Here is a 22,970-nt window from a genome sequence, read left to right as displayed (position 1 = left end):
TTGAGGGATTTAGTCAAATCTGTAGAGTTCTATAAATAACATTTTGATGATTCAACTATCGAAAGTTTGCACGGAACCTTCGGTGAGCGAGTCCGACTCGCACTTGACCGTTTTTTTTTACACCTTTAGTCGAAATATTTTATTCGTGGGTACTTACTCATTTTTATTACGCAGCGGTTGTAAACGTGCTTAGGGCTGTTAATGCCACCTTGGGAGCTATAATTTTTTATAATTAAAAACGACCTTTGTTAACCATAAAACAAACATAAAGTGAGGTATTCTTCCTAGAACAGAAAGTAGTTACATATTTGTTGTACAAGAATGAAAAGTTAACTGAAAGAGATATAACATTCATAGTAATTCGTAGAAAATGGATATTTTCGGAAGGTAAACGTCACACCTATAAATAAATAAATTGATTCTCATCTCATACTACACCATTTCTGTGATTGAAGCTCATATCATAATTTGTGACAATGTTTCTATGGAAGACAGATTGTAAACTGAACTTTGGTGCGATAAGTAAAAAGATGAATCTGTCATGTGTGTTGGAAGCATACTTTTGTCATGCAGTGTGTAAAATTATTTAAATGATTATTATTATTATTTTATGGTATTTTTGTAACACTCAACTGTAAAGGTATTTTTGACCTCGACTGTACAAGTACATATTTCAAAAGCTGTCTGTAGTGTCACTTTCTTTCTTGTGGCAACGCGAAGCAATATTGAGTGCTGGAAAAGTAGGTAAAACGTAAAACCTAATTTCACAAGTCGATTAATAATAAACCGAAATAAATGACGTATACAAAGAAACAACTACCAAGAGTCCAAAGCTGGATTCGAACCATATGGAATTATGGATTCGATAGATAATCTTGACATATCGGTTTGGTTGGCAGTTATGGAATTCATTAATTTCTGGACTTTTGATAAATAAAAATGCCATTTTGTACGTGGCAGTATAGTGTCTTTTTAAACTTTATTAAGAACTTTACCAGTTGCCTGAAAAATTTGAATTGTAGATCAGCTGCAATCTTTGCATAACAATAATTTTGAATATATTTCGCTTATTCTTTTTCTGTTTTTGATTGCGATATTTGAAACTGTGCCAAATTACTGCTTTGGAATATTTACCGAGTGCAGCTATCTCCGAAGAAAAATACTGTACAAAGACTGTCTATCTCCGATGCAAAATACTGCGTAAATAAGTACTTGCACAGCAGTGGCGGGGCGTGAATATTTTCGATGGTAAAGCCGGAGGGGTTATTGGCATCTGTTTTGTACGGACTTCTACAGATACTAGAGAATTTTAGGGAACCCGTTGGGAATCGAGTTGTATCGACGCTCCGCCACTGTTGCACAGTCACTGAGACTGCGTTATACCTACTTAAGATATATGGTGTAGCAATACACAATACTGAAGTCTTTTGCAATCGGTCTCACTGCCGTCATTTGTGCCGGCCGTAGCTTGAGAAGATGAGGTAAATTACAGACACTTTCAAGCGCCTGGTAAAAGTTGCGGGCGGCGGAAATGATCTTGCAATGCTGATACATAACAGTATTTTCTAACATAAGTATACATTAAAATCAGTCTTGAGAATTTAAGGATCTCTACATTATTCCAAAGTTACATCCTTGAGAAAATTAGGTAAGTCTGGCAGCTCTAGGCTCTTGCTCAATAGTGCGTTATGCCCAATGACACAAACATGCCATTTTAAATATCTCATGTTTGGTAGCAATTTTCAGCAAAATATTTTACGCGTCCATAATAAAATTCTCTATGTTTGTACGAGTATAACTTTTCCGTGATCATTAAAACTCATTCTTCGCGTTGGTTAAGTTAAGATATATTCCATTGGTATGTGATGAAAGCTCAAGTTCGCGCAGCTCGGTGGGTTTCCTTTAGTTGTTACATTCACGGCATGCGGCAGACGTCTCTTCGCAGGAAATTGCAATCCATTTTATAGTAAAGTAGCCGAGCTGCTAGGTGAACGAAGTTTATTCTTGCCGTATTTTCCTTATTCCTTGGGTTAAATATTCAAAGCCGATTATATTCCAATTTTCCGAAGAATTAGTAGGTATTATTGAATATTGATTCTTCAATGTACCTACGCTAATTCGTCGTCTATCATTCAAAGGTTTCACGACTGGTCTGGCCCAACGCAACGTCATGATTCGGTCCTGGTGGGTTCGAATCCCGGTAAGGGGATTTAATTGTGATCATCACAGATATTTGTTCCTGAGTCACACATGTTTTCTATGTATATTAGTATTTGTATATAATATATACCTCTATATGTCACCATGTTGAATTGGAAAACCGTTAGTTCATAATTTCACTACTCTCAACACAAGGCCTTCTTGAGCTTACCGTAGGATTCAATCAATCTGTGTATGGATATAAAGAAAGAATAGTTATTTTCCCCTCACTAGCTCGGAAACACGTGTTTTGTCCTTTAATACCAGCGGGTAAAACGCATTTTATCCACTAGTGGGTAAAGTAATTTGACCTTGAATAAAGTCAAATTAACTGCTTTAAAATTGATAAAAGTAGGTGAATCTAGTAATTAAGATGATTTACCACCTGTAGAACTACTGGAAGCAATGATAAACGCATTTTTTGCGTTGTAGTTTCCTCGCTATAGTGAGGGGAAAAGTTTTGTGTTACACTCGGGTGCAAATGTATTTTACTTCTCGTGTGTTAAAAAACTCGCAAGTTCAGGATTCTATTCTCGAACCACTCGCTTCGCTCGTGGTTCAACTATAGAATCCTTTCACTTACTCGTTTTTCAATTCCACACTCGGCGTTAAAATACAACTTTGCCCCCTTGTATAACAATAGTTATTTGTTAACAATAGTTATTTGTTATACAAGGGGGCAAAGTTGTATTTTAACGCCGAGTGTGGAATTGAAAAACGAGCAAGTGAAAGGATTCTATAGTTGAACCACGAGCGAAGCGAGTGGTTCGAGAATAGAATCCTGAACTTGCGAGTTTTTTAACACACGAGAAGTAAAATACATTTGCACCCGAGTGTAACACAAAACTTTTCCCCTCACTATAGCGAGGAAACCACAACGCAAAAGATGCGTTTATCACTTCTTCTAGTAGTTCCGCAGGTGGTAAATCATCTTTATTGCTAGATTCACCTACTTTTATCAATTTTAAAGCAGTTAATTTGACTTTATTCAAGGTCAAATTACTTTACCCACTTGTGGATAAAATGCGTTTTTACCCGCTGGTATTAAAGGACAAAACACGCGTTTCCGAGCTAGTGAGGGGAAAACAAAATTAAAGCTAAATAGAAAAGAAAATAATACATTTCATTTGTTGTTACCAACACCTTCTAGTAAGATTCGATACAGACAGATTAATCTCAACTGCAAACTGTTTGGAAGCCGCACGCCGAATGCACGCAAACGGTACGTTGGCTTGCAATTCTCATATAAGTTGCAGTGGGGTTGCTGTGCAGTTCATTGGTATCGGCTCTAAGGCTACTGGCCGAAGAGGGTTTGTTGAGGGCTTAGTTTTGTTGTCAAACTTTTGAAAATACCCCTTGTGGACCTTATTTGCGTTGCTATTTTCACGCCGTCCAACCACCGGAGCTTAAATACCGTACCGCTTATTATTACGGCTTGAGAGATCTTTGTTTTTCCGTAATGTAAGCGGAAATCTTCTAATGCGAAAGCGGTAGACATTTTATATGCGTCATAAGTGCGAGTAAAATATAAAAAATACTCTAAAATTAACTCCCTATATGTCTTATTTTTGGCGACGTTAGGTACGTAGGTACTGATTTCATTAGTCCTGTCCTTTACTACTTATATGTAAGTAACTCGTGTAAATAAACTTCACATAATATTTATATCTATATAACTAGTTACAAATTATTCTGTAGATAACCTACATACTTTTTACTACAATTTTTTATCAGGTAGGAATCTGGTACGCTCGAGGCGAGCAATGTTTAATGATTGCGATGTAATGATGTAAGTACTCGTATTTGATGACAGGTGCGCTGGAGGAGGGCGCGCTGGGCGGCGGCGGCGGCGGCGGCGCGCTCGGCGCGCTGCGTGCGGCCGGCTCGCCGCCCGCGCACTGCCTCGGGGCCAGCCGGCACAGTCTCATAGGTTAGTGCTCAACTTTATATTCACTACCAGAGATCGGACAATTGTGTGTCATTTTAAAGTTTCATAATGAACCTTGCCTTGCGACTTGTAGAAATGACGCCAAGCGCCCGATCACTGTTCGTTACTGATTTCTGTCTCAAAATGTTATAGCTATTGTAGGTATTTTTCAGCCGTGTGCATATTATCCGAACCCGACTACCGAAACTAAAAAAAAAAAATGCAATTGAAGTTGAAAAAATACCCCAGAGCTCATAAGCTAAACACACGTGACTCTTTTCTTGAGATAAGACTTTCTATCCAGCTTGGTGTCAATATCCCCGTTGACTGTTTGTTGTCATTGTTATCCATTTATAATTGATACTTAATAATAATAACTACCTAAGATAAAACAGAGGACTGTTTTTTAAAATGGGACTGCTCGATTTCGTGTAGTTCGACCAAACATAATTTAGAAAATAGAATCGACGAGTGCTTAATACCACTAGATTCTCGATTTATAGCGCTCGTATTTCATTAATAGATTTTCGCTATTAGTTATCAAGTGACGTAATTGTGCGCTCAAAGTTCAACAATCGGGTCCCAAAAGAAATCCCAACCGTTTTGTTAAATATGTTCAGGAACCTAAGTACCTAAACGACAAGGACATGGGCATATTTGTACATGTATGTTTGTATAAATAAGTATTACGTATAGTAACAAAGTAATTGAGCTACAATTTGTGCCGTCGACGCGTGCCCGAAGGCGTCTTGGTACCTCGCCGTATTACGCCACGTTGTCTCCGGCGCGACGATAGTAGGCACTGGTTTAATTTGGCGACATAGTTTAATTAACAGGATTCCAAGGCTCGTGTCTTGGTAAAATTGATGAGTTGTGTACCGAGCGGCGAAGTCGCGGGCTCAACGGGGGCCTCCAGGAAAGGGGGCGGGCTAAAGTTACTCGTAAATCTACGCTACGTGGGTTGGTCTAGCCTAACGCTTGATTAATTTACTCTCAGATAATTTGTGTTACTCATCTGAAAAAGCGTTACTTAGCCCGAATTGGGTAACCCTTGTCATTGGTTTCCACGCACCGGTGTTCATTAATTTTCCAGATATCGTGTTTCGTATTTGGCACATATCCCTTGCTATATGGTACGATACCTACAATAGCATTTAAAAATCAATACATTTGAAGTTGATTTAACATAAATTTGCATGCAGCGTGATTGGTGCATCAACATTTTTAAACCAACGGTGTTGCTGATCCCTTACTTTCCATAAACCGGTATTCATTCAGACTGCCTCACATATCTCAAACGCACACTGCCCTTACGGATTCGTAACATCTGTCATGATCCATGAATTCGTATTACGCAACATATTCACGCCCTTTTTGTGTTGCCGGCATTTACTTTCACATTAGTACTTCGTTCATAACTTTAGGAACACTTAATGCATAATCTATGAACCTGTGTTTTTCAGGTCATAACAATAAGGAATTATTCGTGTACCTAACCACAACTATGTGCGGAAACAATATCCCGCATACGTATATGTAGAATGATATAAGTAGTCAAGCCACATGCAATTATGGTACACAACACAATAAGCTAGCAATATCTTATACAAAGCGATACAAGTATAAAAAATTGAGTGCGTATAAAATTAAAATTAAATGTAAAATTATTGCGTATGTTTGTATGTTTACTCTAGTTCATTTAATTAGGAAATTAGTATGGTATTAGGACTCAGTGTTTTACTCTAAATAATAAATGTTATATTCTTACACGACCTAAACATAAAATAATTACTAATGTGGTAGGCGTTTTTCATTGATTATCGCAGAGTTTATTTTGCTTCACTTATTATGGTTAAATAACTTTACTCACTTCCACGCACCGGAGAGCAATCCAACGTGAAACATTAAATTTATGTGCCGACACGAAGGTGTTAAATACCGACACGTATGTAGGTACTTCATATACGATCTCTCAATTAAATATCCACACTAGTAATAGGAAATGACTGTGATCGTGGGCGCCGGGCGGAATCGCAATCAATCATTAACTACTGCGACGATATGCTGTTCACGCTGCCTGAGTTTCCCCTTTATTTTTACCTGATTATACTTAGTCGTTTCATCATCATCACTACGTATTATAAAAACAAAGTCGCTTTTCGCTGGTCTGTGCCTATGTATGTATGCTTAGATCTTTAAAACTATGCAAAGGGTTTTGATGCGTTTTTTTTAATAGAGTGATTAATGAGGAAGGCTGATAATTAGGTATGTAACTATAATATCCGCGGTGGGTCGCTAGTAGTTATTTATTTATTTATTGCACAAAAGAATAACTTAATGTACAAAAGGCGAACTTAATGCCATGAGGCATTCTCTACCAGTCAACCTTTGGGAAAAGCAGAGAAGATTGTAGGCGGTGCATTAAGAGACCAATTTTGAAATATCAATCAAAACCAGGATGTAGCGATTATAAATTAATTATTATTTTATTCTTTATATGATGGAGGGCATTTATTAATAGAGTGCATAATTATTAAAAAATATTATCATAAAATGCAGGTAGGTACACTAGGTACTTAACTTATTTAGCAAAAAACTACGATTGAATGCGTTGGTGCAAGGCTAACTGTTACGTAACAGGAGCTCCCGAAATACCTACGCGCTGAAGCCCGTCGTGTTCTCGAATAGGTCACAACATATTAAGTACGGCCGTCCGAGACAAACTTCACTTATATAAGGAACTATTTATAAACTCTCAGTCTCGTTTCTGCGTCTTCTGTCGTCGCATCTTATGTCGCAAACCTGTTCAAATTGCAATCTACTTAATCATGCATTCAAAATTGCGCTTGAATGTTTTTGAGCATTTTCAGAATTTGGGTCCCCCCAATTAGCAAAAGTTGTTAACAAAAATTAACTCTCTGTCAGTTTAGTGACGACAATTAAGCATAAAATCGGTCTAAACAATTTCTTTTTTCACATTCTGAATGTAGATTATCGCTTAAAGTTTATGTAATTAACACAAAAACAATATTTTTATTGAAATTTCTTGCTTAATTCTCGTCACAAAACTCACAGTGAGTTAATTTTTGTTAACAACTTTCGCTAATTGGGGGGTCTCAAATTCTGAAAATGCCCATTTTCGAAGGGGAAACAGTGATGAATTCAATTTACTAAGTATGTTGAGTTTAGACTGTATGAAATAAGTTATAGTTTCGATGACCATCTTCTTTATTTATCTGGAATAGCTTCCATTATGTAATAGTTAGGTTCTCTAACACCTCCTACCTACCCACCTATCTGGTTTTATGTCAACTCTTCTTATTTCTTTGCATTTGTTGTATTGGCATCCAAATTTCCATTCAGTACGACATATTTCACATCTTGCAGCTTTTCCCGGTCTCAATGTTGGAATGCCCACGTTTCACTTTATGCAGTGCTCCGCATGTTTTTTTCGAGTTGAATGCCTTCTTTCCCATTCTATTTCTCATTCTTATTATGTCTTTTGTTCGATAACGAAAAGTTTAAATTCGTAAATTACTTACACGCAGAATAAAAGTTAAGTTACTTAAACATGGAAACAATTCTAATGTCAAGAACAGTCTTGCATTGTTATGTCGTGTTATGTGTAACTAGTACCTACGTAGTAGTTTGAAAAAGAAAATGGTAATTTTGGAGACTTTTCATCACATAAACAAACAACGGGGGGCATATTGGCTTCGTGCGAAGTGCACGGAGGGGGTAAGTAAAGCCAAAGTAAAGCGAACACATGGTAGTAAAAATTGGAGCTAGGTAGATGGGAAAGCTTTCCTATAATATGGATGAACATCAATATCAGTATTTATTACTTTCGGCGTAGACTAAGTGGTTTTACTGTCACGATGAACATATGTTGATTCTTTAGCGAATAGTAATACCACAGAATAAAAGAACAAACAATACTGACATTACTGATGTTCCTTTAATCCCATACACTCGCCAAAAGCCTTTGTGAGTTCGCAGACTGTGAGCGGATTGTAAAATTTGTTTAAGTTACTTGCCAGTCTTCGGATAGAGATCTAAATCTTGTTGGAACAACGGAGTGTGCCTGTAAAACGCCACACGTTTTATGGAACGTGTCTTTTCGAATTGCGTCTGAATCAGCATAATGGCGCCACAGATAGCCTACGTGCGTCTATGTGGCTGTCGAACCCAATGTGTCAATATGAGTACCTATTTTTCGCTTGTGCCTTACCACGAGTCACTGACATACATACACAACACTGACTTATTGCCAGATTCTATCAAGTTTTAAATATAACACAACGATACGACGCCGTTATTTGCTCTTTGGTTCATTATAAACATTAGCACCTAATAAAGCAATAGGTGCTCAATGTTTAAGTATAGTTTGGTAACAATAAACATTAGAATTTTTCCTACATTTTGAAATTGATTTTTTTTATCTAGATTATGATTTGTGGTTTGTTTGGTCAATAAATTTCAATATGATTAAACACTTAATTATTTAAATTGCAGAAATAGGTATACATTTAATATATTTTCACCACACCAACTGGTAAAGGCTTACTTTGCTATTCGAAAACAGATAGCAAAATTGCATTTTATCCACAAGAGTGCAAAGTAATTACATACAAATTTTAACTTGACATCTTGAGCTAGCTGGTAGAATTTACCTATAAATGATGATTTTGAATCACAAATATTTAATAAATTGATGGATTTGATTTGGTTTGATGTTTAAGTCAGTATTTTGTTTGTGTTGGTGTGGTGAAAAATGTTGTGTTTCATTCGGTGGCAAAATTTGTTTAACTTTCGTGGCTTGAAACCCTCGCAACGCTCAAGATTCCACTTTTTGAACCACTCGCTACGCTCGCGGTTCAATATTGGAATCTTTCGCTTGCTCGGGTATCAATATTGGCACGTGCGGTTAAACAACAACTTTGCCCCATTGTAAAACAAATAACTATTATTTCAATATTAAAAGGTAAAAAAAAATACTTTTTGCGTAATAGAATTGTATTTATGTTGAATGGTTGTGGACGCAATGCTGAAAAGTTTTTGTAATTCAATTTATTGTTTGTTGTTGATGTTTTTTAATATGAGTTTCGCCGAAAATACACACGAAAAACGAATGAATGTTAATTGTTCTCCTTGGATTGGAATTGGAATTGAAAGTTGAAGCGGAAATTGACTTTTTATATATTGCCGCCGCAGTATTCAATGGACACGTTCTCGTTATGACGGTTTTAAAATTGAAAAAGAATAAAATTGTCCACTACTCCACAGATTATCAGAAATAGTGTTTTCACGACATCGACATCCAGTAGTAAAGGCTCTCTTGATACTTCAAAAACAAATTAAATTACAGTGTTGTATTTTATCCACAACAGTGAAAATTAATTACATAATATAGAATTAAATAAAATAAATATTATAGGACACTCTAACACAGATTGACCGAGTCCCACGGTAAGCTCAGAAGGCTGTGTTGTGGGTAAATTGACGTTTTAAGAATTATTTTGAATCATAAATGTTAAATGTTAATAATATACAGATATATACGAAGTTTATTGTTTTATTTTGTTTGTGTAAAACTATAGTTAAACTGATTCAAGACGAATAAGTTAAAGATGAAAGCATTTACTACGTGTTAGTTATATTGATGTTGATGTGTAATCAAATAAAAATACACGTGTTTATTTATATTTTACATCAAGTTCACTTTTAAAGCATTGACAACAGCCGGGCAGCATGTTGAACTGAATCATTGATTTCCCGAGGTTTTGATTTTTTTTCATGTTTGAAAATAAAAACTCTAATACCTATAGGGTCTAAGTTTACGTGTGGGTACTTATTCGACCGGCAACTCGTTCTTACTGGGAAGTTCTCTGTCAACATACGTAATATATTGCGTATGTTTGGTACTTGTTATGATAATTGTCATTTCAATAATTTAACGGATGAATACAATGATGCTTTAAACCATAAAACCACAATGACAACGGACTGATTTTAATCTATCATATCGTACGTATTGTATTTGAAATGAACTGTAGGCAGTTTTTGCATGTGTTCCGGTAGGCAGTAAATTTTAATGATGTGCAGCGTCGCAGTGCGGCAGGACTCGGCGAATTCCGGTACGTTGCCGTCCCCTTGCCGGTCCAGCGGGCGCGCTCCACCTGCGTCACCGTACCTGGATAACGTCTGATCGGTGGCCGGACAACGACGTTCGCATATTATTTTGTTAGTCAATGTATCAATGTATGTCTCGGTGAGAACTGATGTGGAGGTAAATGCATGTTTACCATATAATTTAGTTTTTATACAAAAGTATGTACATTTAAATCTGTTTGTTCTCCTAATAAATAAATAAATAAACATACTCTTAGGCTGACAATATTCTTAGCCGTGTTTCTGCAAGTACAGGTGGAAGTGGAACCGGTTTCTGGTTTTTCTTTTGTTCAAAATTTACTATTTTACATGTCGGTTAATCGGATGAGTAGGTACTTACAGCTTTTTCCAGATTTATTCTCTCTAGTGTGAACAGGCCCGTGCAATGTTCTTTTATTTATTTATTGGAAACAGGTAAAGCATCTGACTCTCATATAGGTACCTATCTCAAGTTTCACGTGACGCGTTAAATCTTTTGTTCTCTTCAAATTTTCTGACATTACACGCCCTCTTAAGAACGGCACGTATTAAATTACGAGATTACGAGTTTACTACTAATAAAAGTGTCAGCGCAATATCAAGCTGAACATCGTGATCAAAGTATCAATGGCAAAGGAACGATGTTCATGCGGCTTTTGTCGCCGCTTTTATTCAGAAAAGCATTATCCGTTTCCAGCTACCCTGTCGTGACTTAAACGTTTATGGATAAACAACTTAAAAGGAGAGATCGAGTACATAGAACGACAATATAATACTTTCATGTGATGTTGAAGATATTTTTCACCACCCCAACTGATAAAGGCACTCTTTGCTATCCGAAAACACGCCTGTCTTTGTATCCCATAAAGGGGTAGGTACATGAACTACCAGTGGCGGGGCGTGAAAATTTTCGATGGTAAAGCCGGAGGGGTTTTTGGCATCTGTTTTGTATGGACTTCTACAGATACTAGAGAATTTTAGGGAACCCGTTGGGAATCGAGTTGTATCGACGCTCCGCCACTGTGAACTACTAAGTTTCAGTGCTACTCTTGGCAAAAAGTGCAGTGACAGGTTGCCAGCCTCTCGCCTAAGCCACAATTTAACCCATATCCCACAGTCGACTTTTACGACACCCACGGGAAGAAAGGGGGTGGTGAAATTCTTCACCCGTCACCACACGGGTTCTTGTTTATTGTTTTATATTAAACTAATTATCTGTAAAGTGTAAGCAAATTACACTAAATTTAAGTTTCAGTCCATTTAGGAAACGGATCTTTAACACGCGGCCCAAAAATGGAATAAAATTAGTAGGTACATTACGAAAAAAAGAAAATTCTAAACGAGCAGCGGTAAATCAAAACAACCGAAGGGATTGTATGTAATCGACACGAGTTACGAAGTACTGCTTTGCGAACTAATGCCAAAATATTTTTTTTTTCGCAACATTTCATTTTTGCCACAAGCTTTTATCGCTGACTGTACTTTCCTCTCAATAGTCATCTACTGCTCTCCGAGACGTTTTTAAAAACCCCTTACTCGATGGAGATACGACATTTCATTACAGAGTTCCTATGGCCACCTTTCTGCTCCGGCATCAGATCAGCTCCACGACACCATAATATTGCATTGTCACGTGATTTACATATGTGTGCAAAATTTCGGCACAATCGGTTAAAGATTCTGTGGTTAAAGATATCTGCATCAAAATTGAGTCGCAAGATTTCACCCAAACATACATACATACTTACATTGCAAGTTAAATAATAGTTATTTGTTATACAAGGGAGCAAAGTTGTATTTTAACCGAGTGTGGAATTGCAACACGAACTAGCGAATGGATTCTAGGGTTGAACTACGAGCTAGCGAATGGATTCTATGGTTGAAGTCCTGAGCGAAGCGAGTAGTTCAAAAATAGAATCCTGAGCGTAGAGAGTGTTGCAATACACACGAGGTAAAATAACTTTGCATCCCGTGTGTAACACATAACTTTTCACCTCACTAAAGCGAGGAAACACGCAATATAACCACAAAATTAAAATTTTGAAAAAAACCCCGACCGTGATATAGTGGACCGATTTTAATGAAACATGGCTAAGAACACTCCCGACTAACTCAGCTTTCAGACAAAAAAACTAAATCAAAATCGGTTCATCCGTTCGAGAGCTACAATGCCACAGACAGACACACACACACACACACACACACACACACACACACACAGACAGACAGACAAACAGACAGACAGACAGACAGACAGACATACACACAGACAGACACGTCAAACTTATAACACCCCTTCGTTTTTGCGTCGGGGGTTAAAAAACAACTGGAACATAAATTGCACAGAAATAAGTCAATTTGCGTTTATTACAATTTCCACCATGCACCCACCGACACCACAAAAGTTTCAAATCAAGAATCAAGAAGAAAAATCTATTTGGGTGCGTTCCGTTTCACGCGTTTTGAGATTGCAATGTTACTTAAGGTGCGCTCTGAATAAGTACAGTGGAAAAGTCAAAAATACAATTTTTTGTACGATTTCAAGTGTTTTATGGTAAAATCATGTTATAACATTGTTTGAATTTAATGTTTTTAGTCGGATACAATTCGATATGAAATTATTTTTACGTTCACATCACATGATTTGTTAAGACAATTTAAGCACAGGGAGAAAATTGTCCCGTCTGGGACATGCCTTCACAAGAATTTATATTTAAAAAAATAACTAATGACACGTTCGGGTTTCAAATATTCTTTGCACTCTTGTGGATAAAATGCGATTTTGCTATCTGTTTTTAGAATAAAAAAGTCATTTCCGAGCTAGTGAGGTGAAAAAGCTTGTAATAAAAAGGTCCATATGTCCATATGTACTTACTGTAAAAAAATACTTACATTTTCATAATTTTCCTTAACTTTATTTAAATACTAGTTAGTACAGTAAAGTTGTAGGTATTCTATTATATTTACCGCCATAGTTTAGACTTTATTTGACAATTTGAAAAAAAAAAAAAAAAAAATTGTATATTTCCGAAATTATTCTGCCCTATTCTAATAGTATTGTGATTGTAAATATTTCATCTCCAGAGTTCTGTGAGCAGTGTCGCATATAAAAATAAATACGTTTATATTGAATGTCAGTGACCCGTTAGCAGGGACCTGTTTCGTAGAAGCTTTTCACTACAATACGCATTTCCCCATGTTACGGATATCTACGTTTGTGGCGCGTAGCACGCGCTGGCACTGAATGTGCTTATGGTACATGATGGTATGATGTGTCAATAATTATGTCTGTCTGTAAGAAACTATAACATAAACTGCAGTAAATTAAAAAGAAAGTGCGACTGTAACTAATTTAAGTTATTTCGTTTTTACGAAACACTGACTCGGTGGGATGGGTCGGTAGAGTTGCTAGAGTCACTAGAGAGAACTATGTTGAAAAAGCGAAGATACTTTTACGCTGATGTAAAATAACTAAATAGGTATCCGATTTTCAGAGATAACGTTTTCCATAGGCGTATTTACTACCTGACCTTAGAAAATGTAATAAATAATCGTATTAGAAATGGGAAAAGCTTTTTCTGTCTCAATAGTGTAACTTCCAAGAACTTCAATTTCCAAGAATAAATAAGTTATTTAATATCTCGTCGCATTTCCTGTTAAAATGCATTAAATAGGTACAATTTGAATATTGACTTAATAATTTAAACAAATATTGAAAAAGCAGTAATGTTTGTGGTGCGACGCCGAGTAATTTATTTTATCAGCTGCAGCTGCGGCAGATCTACAAACACTAACTTGAAAATGTACATTTACCTACATTGCGAACGGGCGGTATTTATTTTTGCCGCGTTTTACCTTCATTTGATATTATTATTTTCCTGCTTTTGCTTTTGTGTTGGCGAATGATATGTATTTGACATCAGAAGTTTTTTTTGAAGATATAATATAATTTTTACGATACCTATGTACAGTCTACCAAATAACCCTAGACCACTGTAGAACTATGTCATAGTGACGTTATAAATCAGATTGTAAGAAATCTCTTACTGCTTGTCATTTTGACATGGTTGTAGAGTGGCCTAGGGTTCCAATTGTCTGACTGTACAACTGTACAACCATGTCAAATGACAAGCAGTAAGAGATTCCTTACAATCTGATTTATAACGTCACTGTGACATAGTTCTACAATGGCCTAGGGTTCCAATTGGTTGACTGTACCTACAGTAATTTGTTATGGAGCAAAGGATCTTTTGTATGTCTTATGGTAGGTACATTCTAGATACGTTGGTACCTACTTTACGTGTCCCAACTACTTCGTTTCCTGTTTGTGTATTGCAAATTGGTACTTCGTTATTTTCGTATTGTAATATTTCATAGTGAAAGGTAGGTACCTATTTACTTACTATTTACTGAGTCAAATTAAGTAAATGCTGGATGCATCCCTTAATCGTTTGTTACCTTATCCAACTTACTGATCCTACTCAAAGAATTCGTCAGTTTGTTAAAGCAATATTAATTGACAGCACCTAAAGTTGCCGAAAACAGTAGGCACAAGGTTTTATTCTGTAAAAAATAGAAATGCTCGAGGGGACATCTTAATTAGTTTAGTTAGGGACAAATTCGCTGTTGTATTTTCTAGCGCGAAGTAATGCGACGGCAGGAGTTGGTATACGAGTTTAATTTAATCAATTAGGGCGGGCGTTGGTGGCTGGCTATCTCATCGGTGTTCATTCATTTTTATTGCTTGACTGGTGCAGGGAAAATAGTGTTTCTCGTGTGTCTTTGTTACTAAAATACTTGTTTAAAATCTGTTGTACGTCGTGGAACTGTAGTGGAGAATACATTAAGATGTTATAAAGATCGTTATTTATCAATACAGTTTTTAATTTGTATTATATTATGATAAGCTCAAGCGGCTCAAGGAAAGGGCCGGGAAGTTTTGATATATGATTATCAAATTATACATATTATTATCTCCTAAAATTACCAAGTCAGAATAAAGTTGCAACCGCTAGGTTGACTAGATATTCATGTTGCTAGCATACCTGCAACCAAACCAGCATCTATAACTTGGTAGAGTAAGCAAAACTATACCTATAGCGGCTCCACACACTCTCACTTTGCCAATATTGCCATAAACAATACACATATGCCAAACATCCATCCACACCTACCCCAAGCTTTGATTTGTGAAAAATACCGACACCAATCCGATCACTGGCAAACACCAATCAGAATAGACAAATACGAGTATCTATCCACAATTCCACACGGGCACGAGCCGTTGTCCCTTAGGCCGCGTACGGAACCACTGGTTTGTAAGTTTTGTAATTACATAGTTACTATAGAAGACCTTTTTAGGGTTCCGTACCTCAAAGAGGAAAAACGGAACCCTTATAGGATCACTCGTGTGTCTGTCTGTCCCTCTGTTACAGCCGATTTCTCCGAAACTACTGGACCGATTTACTTGAAATTTGGCACACGTATGTAAACCTGTGGCCCAAAGACGGACATGTAATTTAATTAAATGAAATTTAATCATAGGGGTCACTTTTGGGGGGTAAACTTGAAAATTAAAAATCAAAGTTATTAAAACTATATTGTGTTATATATCAAATGAAAGAGCATTTTATGAGCATTTGAAATATATTTTTTTTAAATTTTTAATTTTGGTATTTTAGAAGTAATTTAAGAAAATAGACAAAAAATGACCATTCCCCCCCCCTTATCTCCGAAACTACTTAGCGTAAAATTTTCAAAAAAATACACGAGATAGCCCTCTACCTGTAGATTACAGGAAAACCTATTAGAAATCTACAGTCAAGCGTAAGTCGGACTTACGAGAAACAAACTCAAATTAAGATTTTCACTCACTGACGCTGCAAGCAGTTACTAAACGTCTTAAAATTTTGTAAGTGTGATGGATAGGTAGAAAGAAATTCATTTCTGTCTTTTTCTTTTTAGAAATTGTTCAATTTTTTTTTTCGTTTGCCAAAATGACTTAAGTTCCTACTAAAAAGGAGGCGCTTAAGACCGTTTGTAAGTGGACTGAGCAAAATTTTGTTCAAATCGGTCCAAAAAAAGGTCTCTGTTGACGAAAACATAGAATTTGTGCCAACGACAGCCCAAATCTGAAGTCCATTTTGCTCTATCTCTTATCGTTTCCGAGATATATACGTAAAGTCTTGAAAGTGCGGAAAGTTAACTTTGCCATCACAGTCGTTCAGGCGCTCATGAGTTCTTTGTATGGAAAAGTCGAAAACCGACTCGCACTTGACCAATGTTCATAGAACGTGTTGTGGTTTTTTACGCGGGTCCGCGACTGACGACGTTCGAATGTTTTGTTCGGAAATGTTTGAGGGTTGTTTCTTTGAAACGTCGCCGGTGGCGGGTGGTTCGACGGGCGAAGGTCACACGCCGCACGCGACGGTCTGTATTCGTTTTGTACAATAGCAACGGACGGCGGGTGGCGTCTTGATATGGAAAATGACTGACTTCACTAAAGATAATGATGAACTCATTGAGGTAATACTAGAGAGGACACTGCGAGCAAAACGTTTGCGCTACAAACATAAGTCCATTGGACTTATGTTTCTGCCTGCACACAAATAAAATGTAAAAATGCCTTCCTGCGCAACAAGATGCTGTTTAAGCCATACGAGAAAATCGAATAAAACTGACGTGTCACATTTAATCGGTTAGTATACACGCTATGTTAATCGATCTTTATTTAAGTAATTATTTGAATGAAGGGACGCGCTCCTCAAACGCGAAGCTATCGCTGCCATTTTGTTGAACGAAATCATAGATTAATCGCATCATAATTGCACAGACTTGACATGTAGGTAATGAAGTATAGTAATTGTGATTATATTCTGTTTGTAATATATAAAAGAGAAATGTTAAATTTATTTCACGTTATACTTATGAATACTACACAGTTCTAACACGAGTTGTAATCGATATTTTCATACAATTATTATTGTTATAGGTTATTACCTATGATTTTCTTCAAGGGCAATTAAAGTAGGTATATGAAAAAAATCAATAATGTATTTTTGTTTCACTTAGTAGAACTTAAACATAGCACAATGTATGATAGTGCTAAAATTAAACTACTTACCCCCTTATTCATAATTTAACATAATCACATTTCTATCACACCAATACGCCGAAAAGGGACAAACGAACTTTATCGGCTTGATAACTTTAGTGTGCGTTTATGAATAAGGGGGTTAGTATTTTACAAAAAGTATAAAAAAAGGTCTACACTAAGAGTGTCGCGTCTAGGTGGTCATTGGTCAAGTCTTACTCTAATTTTAATTTTAATTTTAATATACCATATAATAATTATGTACCTAAATCAATTGTGACGTGTAATATGTAACAATATTATAAATAAATGAGTATGAGTATGACACGGTACCTCCCCACGCATGCGCCGCGCGGTGCCGGCCGGAGCACAGACTTTGTTTGGGGTGTAATTTCTAGTATGTTAGTACATAGTAATTCAATGGATGAATTGTACTTCTGTGAACTGTTTTCGATATACTTAATCGAATATATGATGTAAATTTTTCTTTACTACAATGCAAGTGTTTGAGTACCAAGTTAAAAATTTCACTTTCTTTTTGCCGGTTTCATACAAAAATATCGTTTGACTGTCTCTTTTTTTGGGTAATATCAATATTTATATGGAAACGGATTAAGTCGCGTATAATCTTCTTCCTCTAAGAATTACAATGTAAGTATTTTTGCATTCATTTTGATCAGAGCACAACACAACAGTTCAAAAATCAGTCTACCAGAGCTTCTGAGTTCCGTCGCCGACGACGGGTGACCAAGGGTCAGAAAACCCACGCACCCGCGACCGACAGCGTGTGGCACAGCGGCACATGCGGCTCACATCCAAACGCCGCCGGGCGCGTGTGACGGGCCAGAGAAACCAGGGTGCGTAGCCGAATGGCACAAACGCTCACGAAACGAAACGCTAGTAGATATCTATCTCTATCGCTCTTGCGTATTGGCGCGACAGAGCCAGACTACATTTCGTTTTCGTTTCGCGTCGGAGAAATGCCATTCGGCTACGGGGCCAGGGCCTTAGGGCTAGGTGATTATCGCCGCGCCGCAGAGGACGCGCTGAGGGGGGGGGGGCGGTGCCTACTCAGGGGTGGCGCACATTCTCACGGAATGCACGTTCGCACTTTCTATTGTTACTTTACGTCGCGAGGTTTTTTAAGCGATGTCCGCGGGTGGAATGGCTAATAATACTTAATTAAATAGACATATTGAATAAAATAAATACCAAAAGATATTCTTATAAGATCTACTACTGATTAAGTTTCAATAAAAGGGCTTGTGATGTTTGAACCTTGAACAAAAATATATAAATACAGCGTATATACCTAGAAAGTACTCAAGACTTGAATATAATAATATAACATTTAATGTGAGTATTAATTCGTTTGGATCCATTGGTAATCCTATCACCGGACGCCGCGCACGTGCGGCTCGTTTCTTTGTAAGAATGTTGTAGGTATTTAAAAAGGCGGCATTTCGGAAACATCAAAGCAGTGGGCCTTCTTTACTTGTGCTATTATAATATTCTGTGGCGCCGCGCCGGTGTCCACGTGCGCTCTCTGCAGTGTGCGCTGCCGCTGCCACGAAACGTTTACCTACTCCGTGTAATATTACTGATAAAAGAAAGTATTGACATGAATTCACACGTTTCGGAAATGACTGTAGGTATTTTAAATATTTTAGCACAATATGTTTTTTGCCTCTTGTTGCCTATTATACAATATTTTAGCACAATATGTTTTTTGCCTCTTGTTGCCTATTATACAATATATACATACCCATACAACCATTTCAGTCGCAAAATCTTCAAATCAGTAACTAACTGTCAAATGTGACATAACGCGTGGTAACGTCGTGCAAACAATGCGACCGTATTGATACAATAACAAAATGTAGTCGTCGTGTGCACTCGTTACGGTAACAAAATGTGTACGAATTTGTGGCTGTCAATGTCACTGTCAGAATGACTTTTAACGACACTTTATTAGTCGACGTTTGCACACATAACGGTAACAACATGTGGACGAATTTGTGGCTGTCGTTGTCACTGTCAGAACGGTTTCTGACAGTGACATTGACAGAATTTGTACACACATGTGTAGGTCTGATTACCGAACTGCTCCTAAACCACTGTATCCGCAAATGACAATCTGAAATACGAAGGTTTCTCAAACTGTCTTGTGAAGTTTTGGACTGGTTGCTTTGAATCATTTAAATATGAGCGAATTAAATAATAATAAACGACGACGATCATTTAAGCACTCTTCGACATTTTATAGAAATGTGGGAAAGTTAAGAAAAGTGCAGAATGATAATACAAATAGATAAGCACTTTATAGTTACTTAATGTATTAAATATATAATTTTTAATTCTTATTGATAAAAATGAAGTGTAGTGTTGCTTTACACAATAAAAGTAGGAATCAAATGAAATAGAGTATTTACTGTGATATTAATAGAATTTCTGTTGCGCAATGATAGTTTTTTTCAGTACAGATGTTGCTTTTTTTAACGCAGTAGTGCGAGCAAATCAAGCAATGATTCATTTCTTGTCTGGTCGAAACTCTTAGCTTAGATTTAGGTACTGAAAATCGTCGTACGATACACGTGCGAAAAGGACATTCACAACTCGTGTCGATTTAAAACACTCCCTTCGTTCGTGTATTAATTTATCGCTACTCGTATCGATTTTCCTCTTTTCCGCACTCGTATCTACTTACAAGTATTTTGTTTGGGTTACAAAAAAACACATTATTTACTCTACTACGTTTTATTGATGTCTCTTTAACATTACAAATTTGTGGACACTTATCTATACAAAAATCTTGACAAAAGAAGTACAGATCGCTGAAATTAATGTTGATAGTAGTATTAATGACGACTACTTCAACAAGTGTCAATTGTGAAATGCCGCAAAATACTAGTTGCTCTATAGAAGACCATAATAATATGATCCCCGATCCTTTACAACCCAGCAGCTCGGTACGCACGTTACAATTGTTTTTTAATCTTCTTTAGTGAGGGCAACTGAGTACGACGGCATATTTAATTGTTTATAAAGTTTGAGGATACCTGGAAAAAATGAATACAAATAGCCATTTTGAAAATCCAATAAATATTCACTGCTTTCGGTCACGCGTGTACGCTGCGACCATTTTGCGACCGTTTGTTGACCGTTTGGTGACCGTTTGGCGACTGTTTTTTACATGGAATATTACCGTCTTAATCCATATTTTAACAACTTTATTGGTTTTCTAGGCATTATTTTTATTATTTCAGTATAGTATATGCACCGGAGCACTAAAACTTCACCAATCAATATACATAACACGCAAACACCGAGTAGTCAATAATATTATTACTGGTTAAACTGAGGTAAATTGATGGCGCGTTGATAAATTTAGACTTATTTTATGAAATCACTCGAGCAATTTAATTGGCCATGGTAATTAGCCCACATTATATTACAAATGCAAACAATATTTATCTTTAACAAATTCTTACGCCATTACGTTTTAATGTCAAATGATTTTATTTCTTTTTAATTTGACGTCTCTGACAGTCGCCATTTGAAAAGAATGAAATGAACGAATGATTTTGGGAAAGTAGTCGCCAAACGGTAACAATGTGTGCACGCGTAGTGCACACTTCTGTCACTTCTGTGACCATTTGTGCCTGTTACCAATCGTCCCCATTTGGGTCGCCGCGACTAAACGTCGACCGTACTGCGACTAAGCATTGAGACCCGAAGACCTGTGTGTACACAAAATAGGAGGATTTGCGTAGGAACGGCGACCGATTATGGTTATATGGGTACCTACTATGGCAACTCTATCACAGCGCAGAATATGCAGAAGCCACATGGTGGTCTGCGACAGAAACTCAATAGACATTTTTAGAGTTTTTAAAATAAGTACCTAAGTAGGTACGTGAAGTAACATGGTAAATTAAAAAAAAAATATCATTAGATACTTATTGCGAAGGTGTAAACAATTTCCTTCGTTTTGCCACATATCAATAATTACCTATCTATATTAAATTCATTAATCCGTATACATTACATTTTTACAGTACGGTAATACCTACTCACCCCGTTATTCATAAACGTACACTAAGTTATCAAGCCGATAAAGTTCGGTTGTCCCTTTCCGACGTATTGGTGTGATAGAAAGGGACAAACGAACTTTATCGGCTGGATAACTTTAGTGTACGAAATTTTACATAAAACACTTACTTTAAAATAAAATAAAAAATGTTGAATTTGGTTAACATTATAAAAGACCTCACGCAATCTGTGCTAATTAGTTCGCGAATTCGTCGAGAGGTGGCGCTAAACACAATTATGCTCATTAGAGAACCTATACTTCTAGCCTAGCCCAGTCTTTAGACTTATGTGAGTAACGTAAAAGTACCTAATAGTTTTGTAGGTACGGAACCCTCGGTGGGCGAGTCCGACTCGCACTTGGCCGGTTTTTTGTCCAATCCAATAGATTGTGTTATTTGTACGATACCAGTTGCGATTTGCGATTATATTTTTAGAAATATAATATTTTGACGGAGCCCCGCTATGAGAAATAGGAGCCCTGCAGCTTCTATTTCTGGACTGTTTGCGTTTCGGTCGTCTAAAGATACCTTAACTGGCTTCGTACCTACAAAGAATAAAAATTCTTCGATCGCTACTGGTTACGAACTGGTTAGGGCCAAGATTCCACTAAGGCCCACTTGCACCAACCACTTAACTCGGAATTAGTGGGCTGTCATCTGTCAAATTCCATATAAAATGGTGGTTAACCCTCCATTTTCGTTGGTGCAAGTGTCCCTAAGTAGTTTAAGAACTAAGGCTCAAGATTCAACTTTTCGAACTAGTTTAATATTACAATCTTTTGCATGCACGGGTATCAATATGAGTGCGGTTAAACAACAACTTTGCTCCCTTGTAAAACAAATAAGTATTGTTGCAGAAATGATGACGTGCCGACTGGGGTCGAGGCGGCTGGGCGGGTCGCGCGGCTCGCTGCAGGCCGGCACCGCGTGCTCCGCCGCTAGCGAGCTGGACCTCTCCTCGCGCTCGCGACGCTCGCAGAAAGCAAGGTACCTATGTCATGTCCTCGTGTCTCTCACCAACTTTATCTGAAACATAGAGAAACTTTATAAAATATAGGCCCAAGGATGATTCTCACAGATCTTGATATTTTTTGGTTTGATTACCAAAATTACGCAAATAAGTAAATAAACCAATAACATTATGGGACCACTTTTCTAAGTAGAATCACGCCAAAATCACCGAAATTTGTAAGAATCAGTTACGTGTCAGCGGGGCCCCAGTAGCCTTTTCACGAGTTTGAAACATATTCGCTAACGTGTGCGTAACTTATTTTCTATCCGTCTGGTTTGTATTGGCATACTCGATTGAACGAGCTGTTCTTATCCTATAGAAACTGGGTAACATAGAAGTTAGCGAATGTCAGTGCCAAACGCCCCTGGTGGCCCTGATGACTAAATTAGAGCAACCAATGCGATGTCGCAGGTGGCACTTGGCTTATATTTAGGGACGGATGCGTAGTTAATTACCTGATCTATGTTATGTCATGTCTATGTTAAACATGAAACTTTT

General features: G+C 37.1%; 1 protein-coding gene across 5 annotated transcripts in view; it reads left to right on the top strand.

Annotated features, from left to right (window-relative positions):
* The window catches only part of LOC125240971 (cyclic nucleotide-gated cation channel alpha-3), a 120,788-nt gene that overhangs the window by 24,714 nt on the left and 73,104 nt on the right, over positions 1-22,970 (top strand). For all 5 annotated transcript variants that reach the window (XM_048149196.1, XM_048149198.1, XM_048149197.1 and 2 more), the window contains exons 3-4: positions 4,013-4,129; positions 22,318-22,447. In XM_048149196.1, the coding sequence (XP_048005153.1) occupies positions 22,320-22,447 (128 nt within the window). In that variant the 5' untranslated portion in view covers positions 4,013-4,129; positions 22,318-22,319. The remainder of the gene's footprint in view (positions 1-4,012; positions 4,130-22,317; positions 22,448-22,970) is intronic.

The sequence above is a fragment of the Leguminivora glycinivorella genome, chromosome Z, assembly GCF_023078275.1.
Source record: "Leguminivora glycinivorella isolate SPB_JAAS2020 chromosome Z, LegGlyc_1.1, whole genome shotgun sequence".
Classification (NCBI taxonomy): Eukaryota; Metazoa; Arthropoda; class Insecta; order Lepidoptera; family Tortricidae; genus Leguminivora; species Leguminivora glycinivorella.
This window is presented reverse-complemented; position numbering and strand designations above follow the sequence as displayed.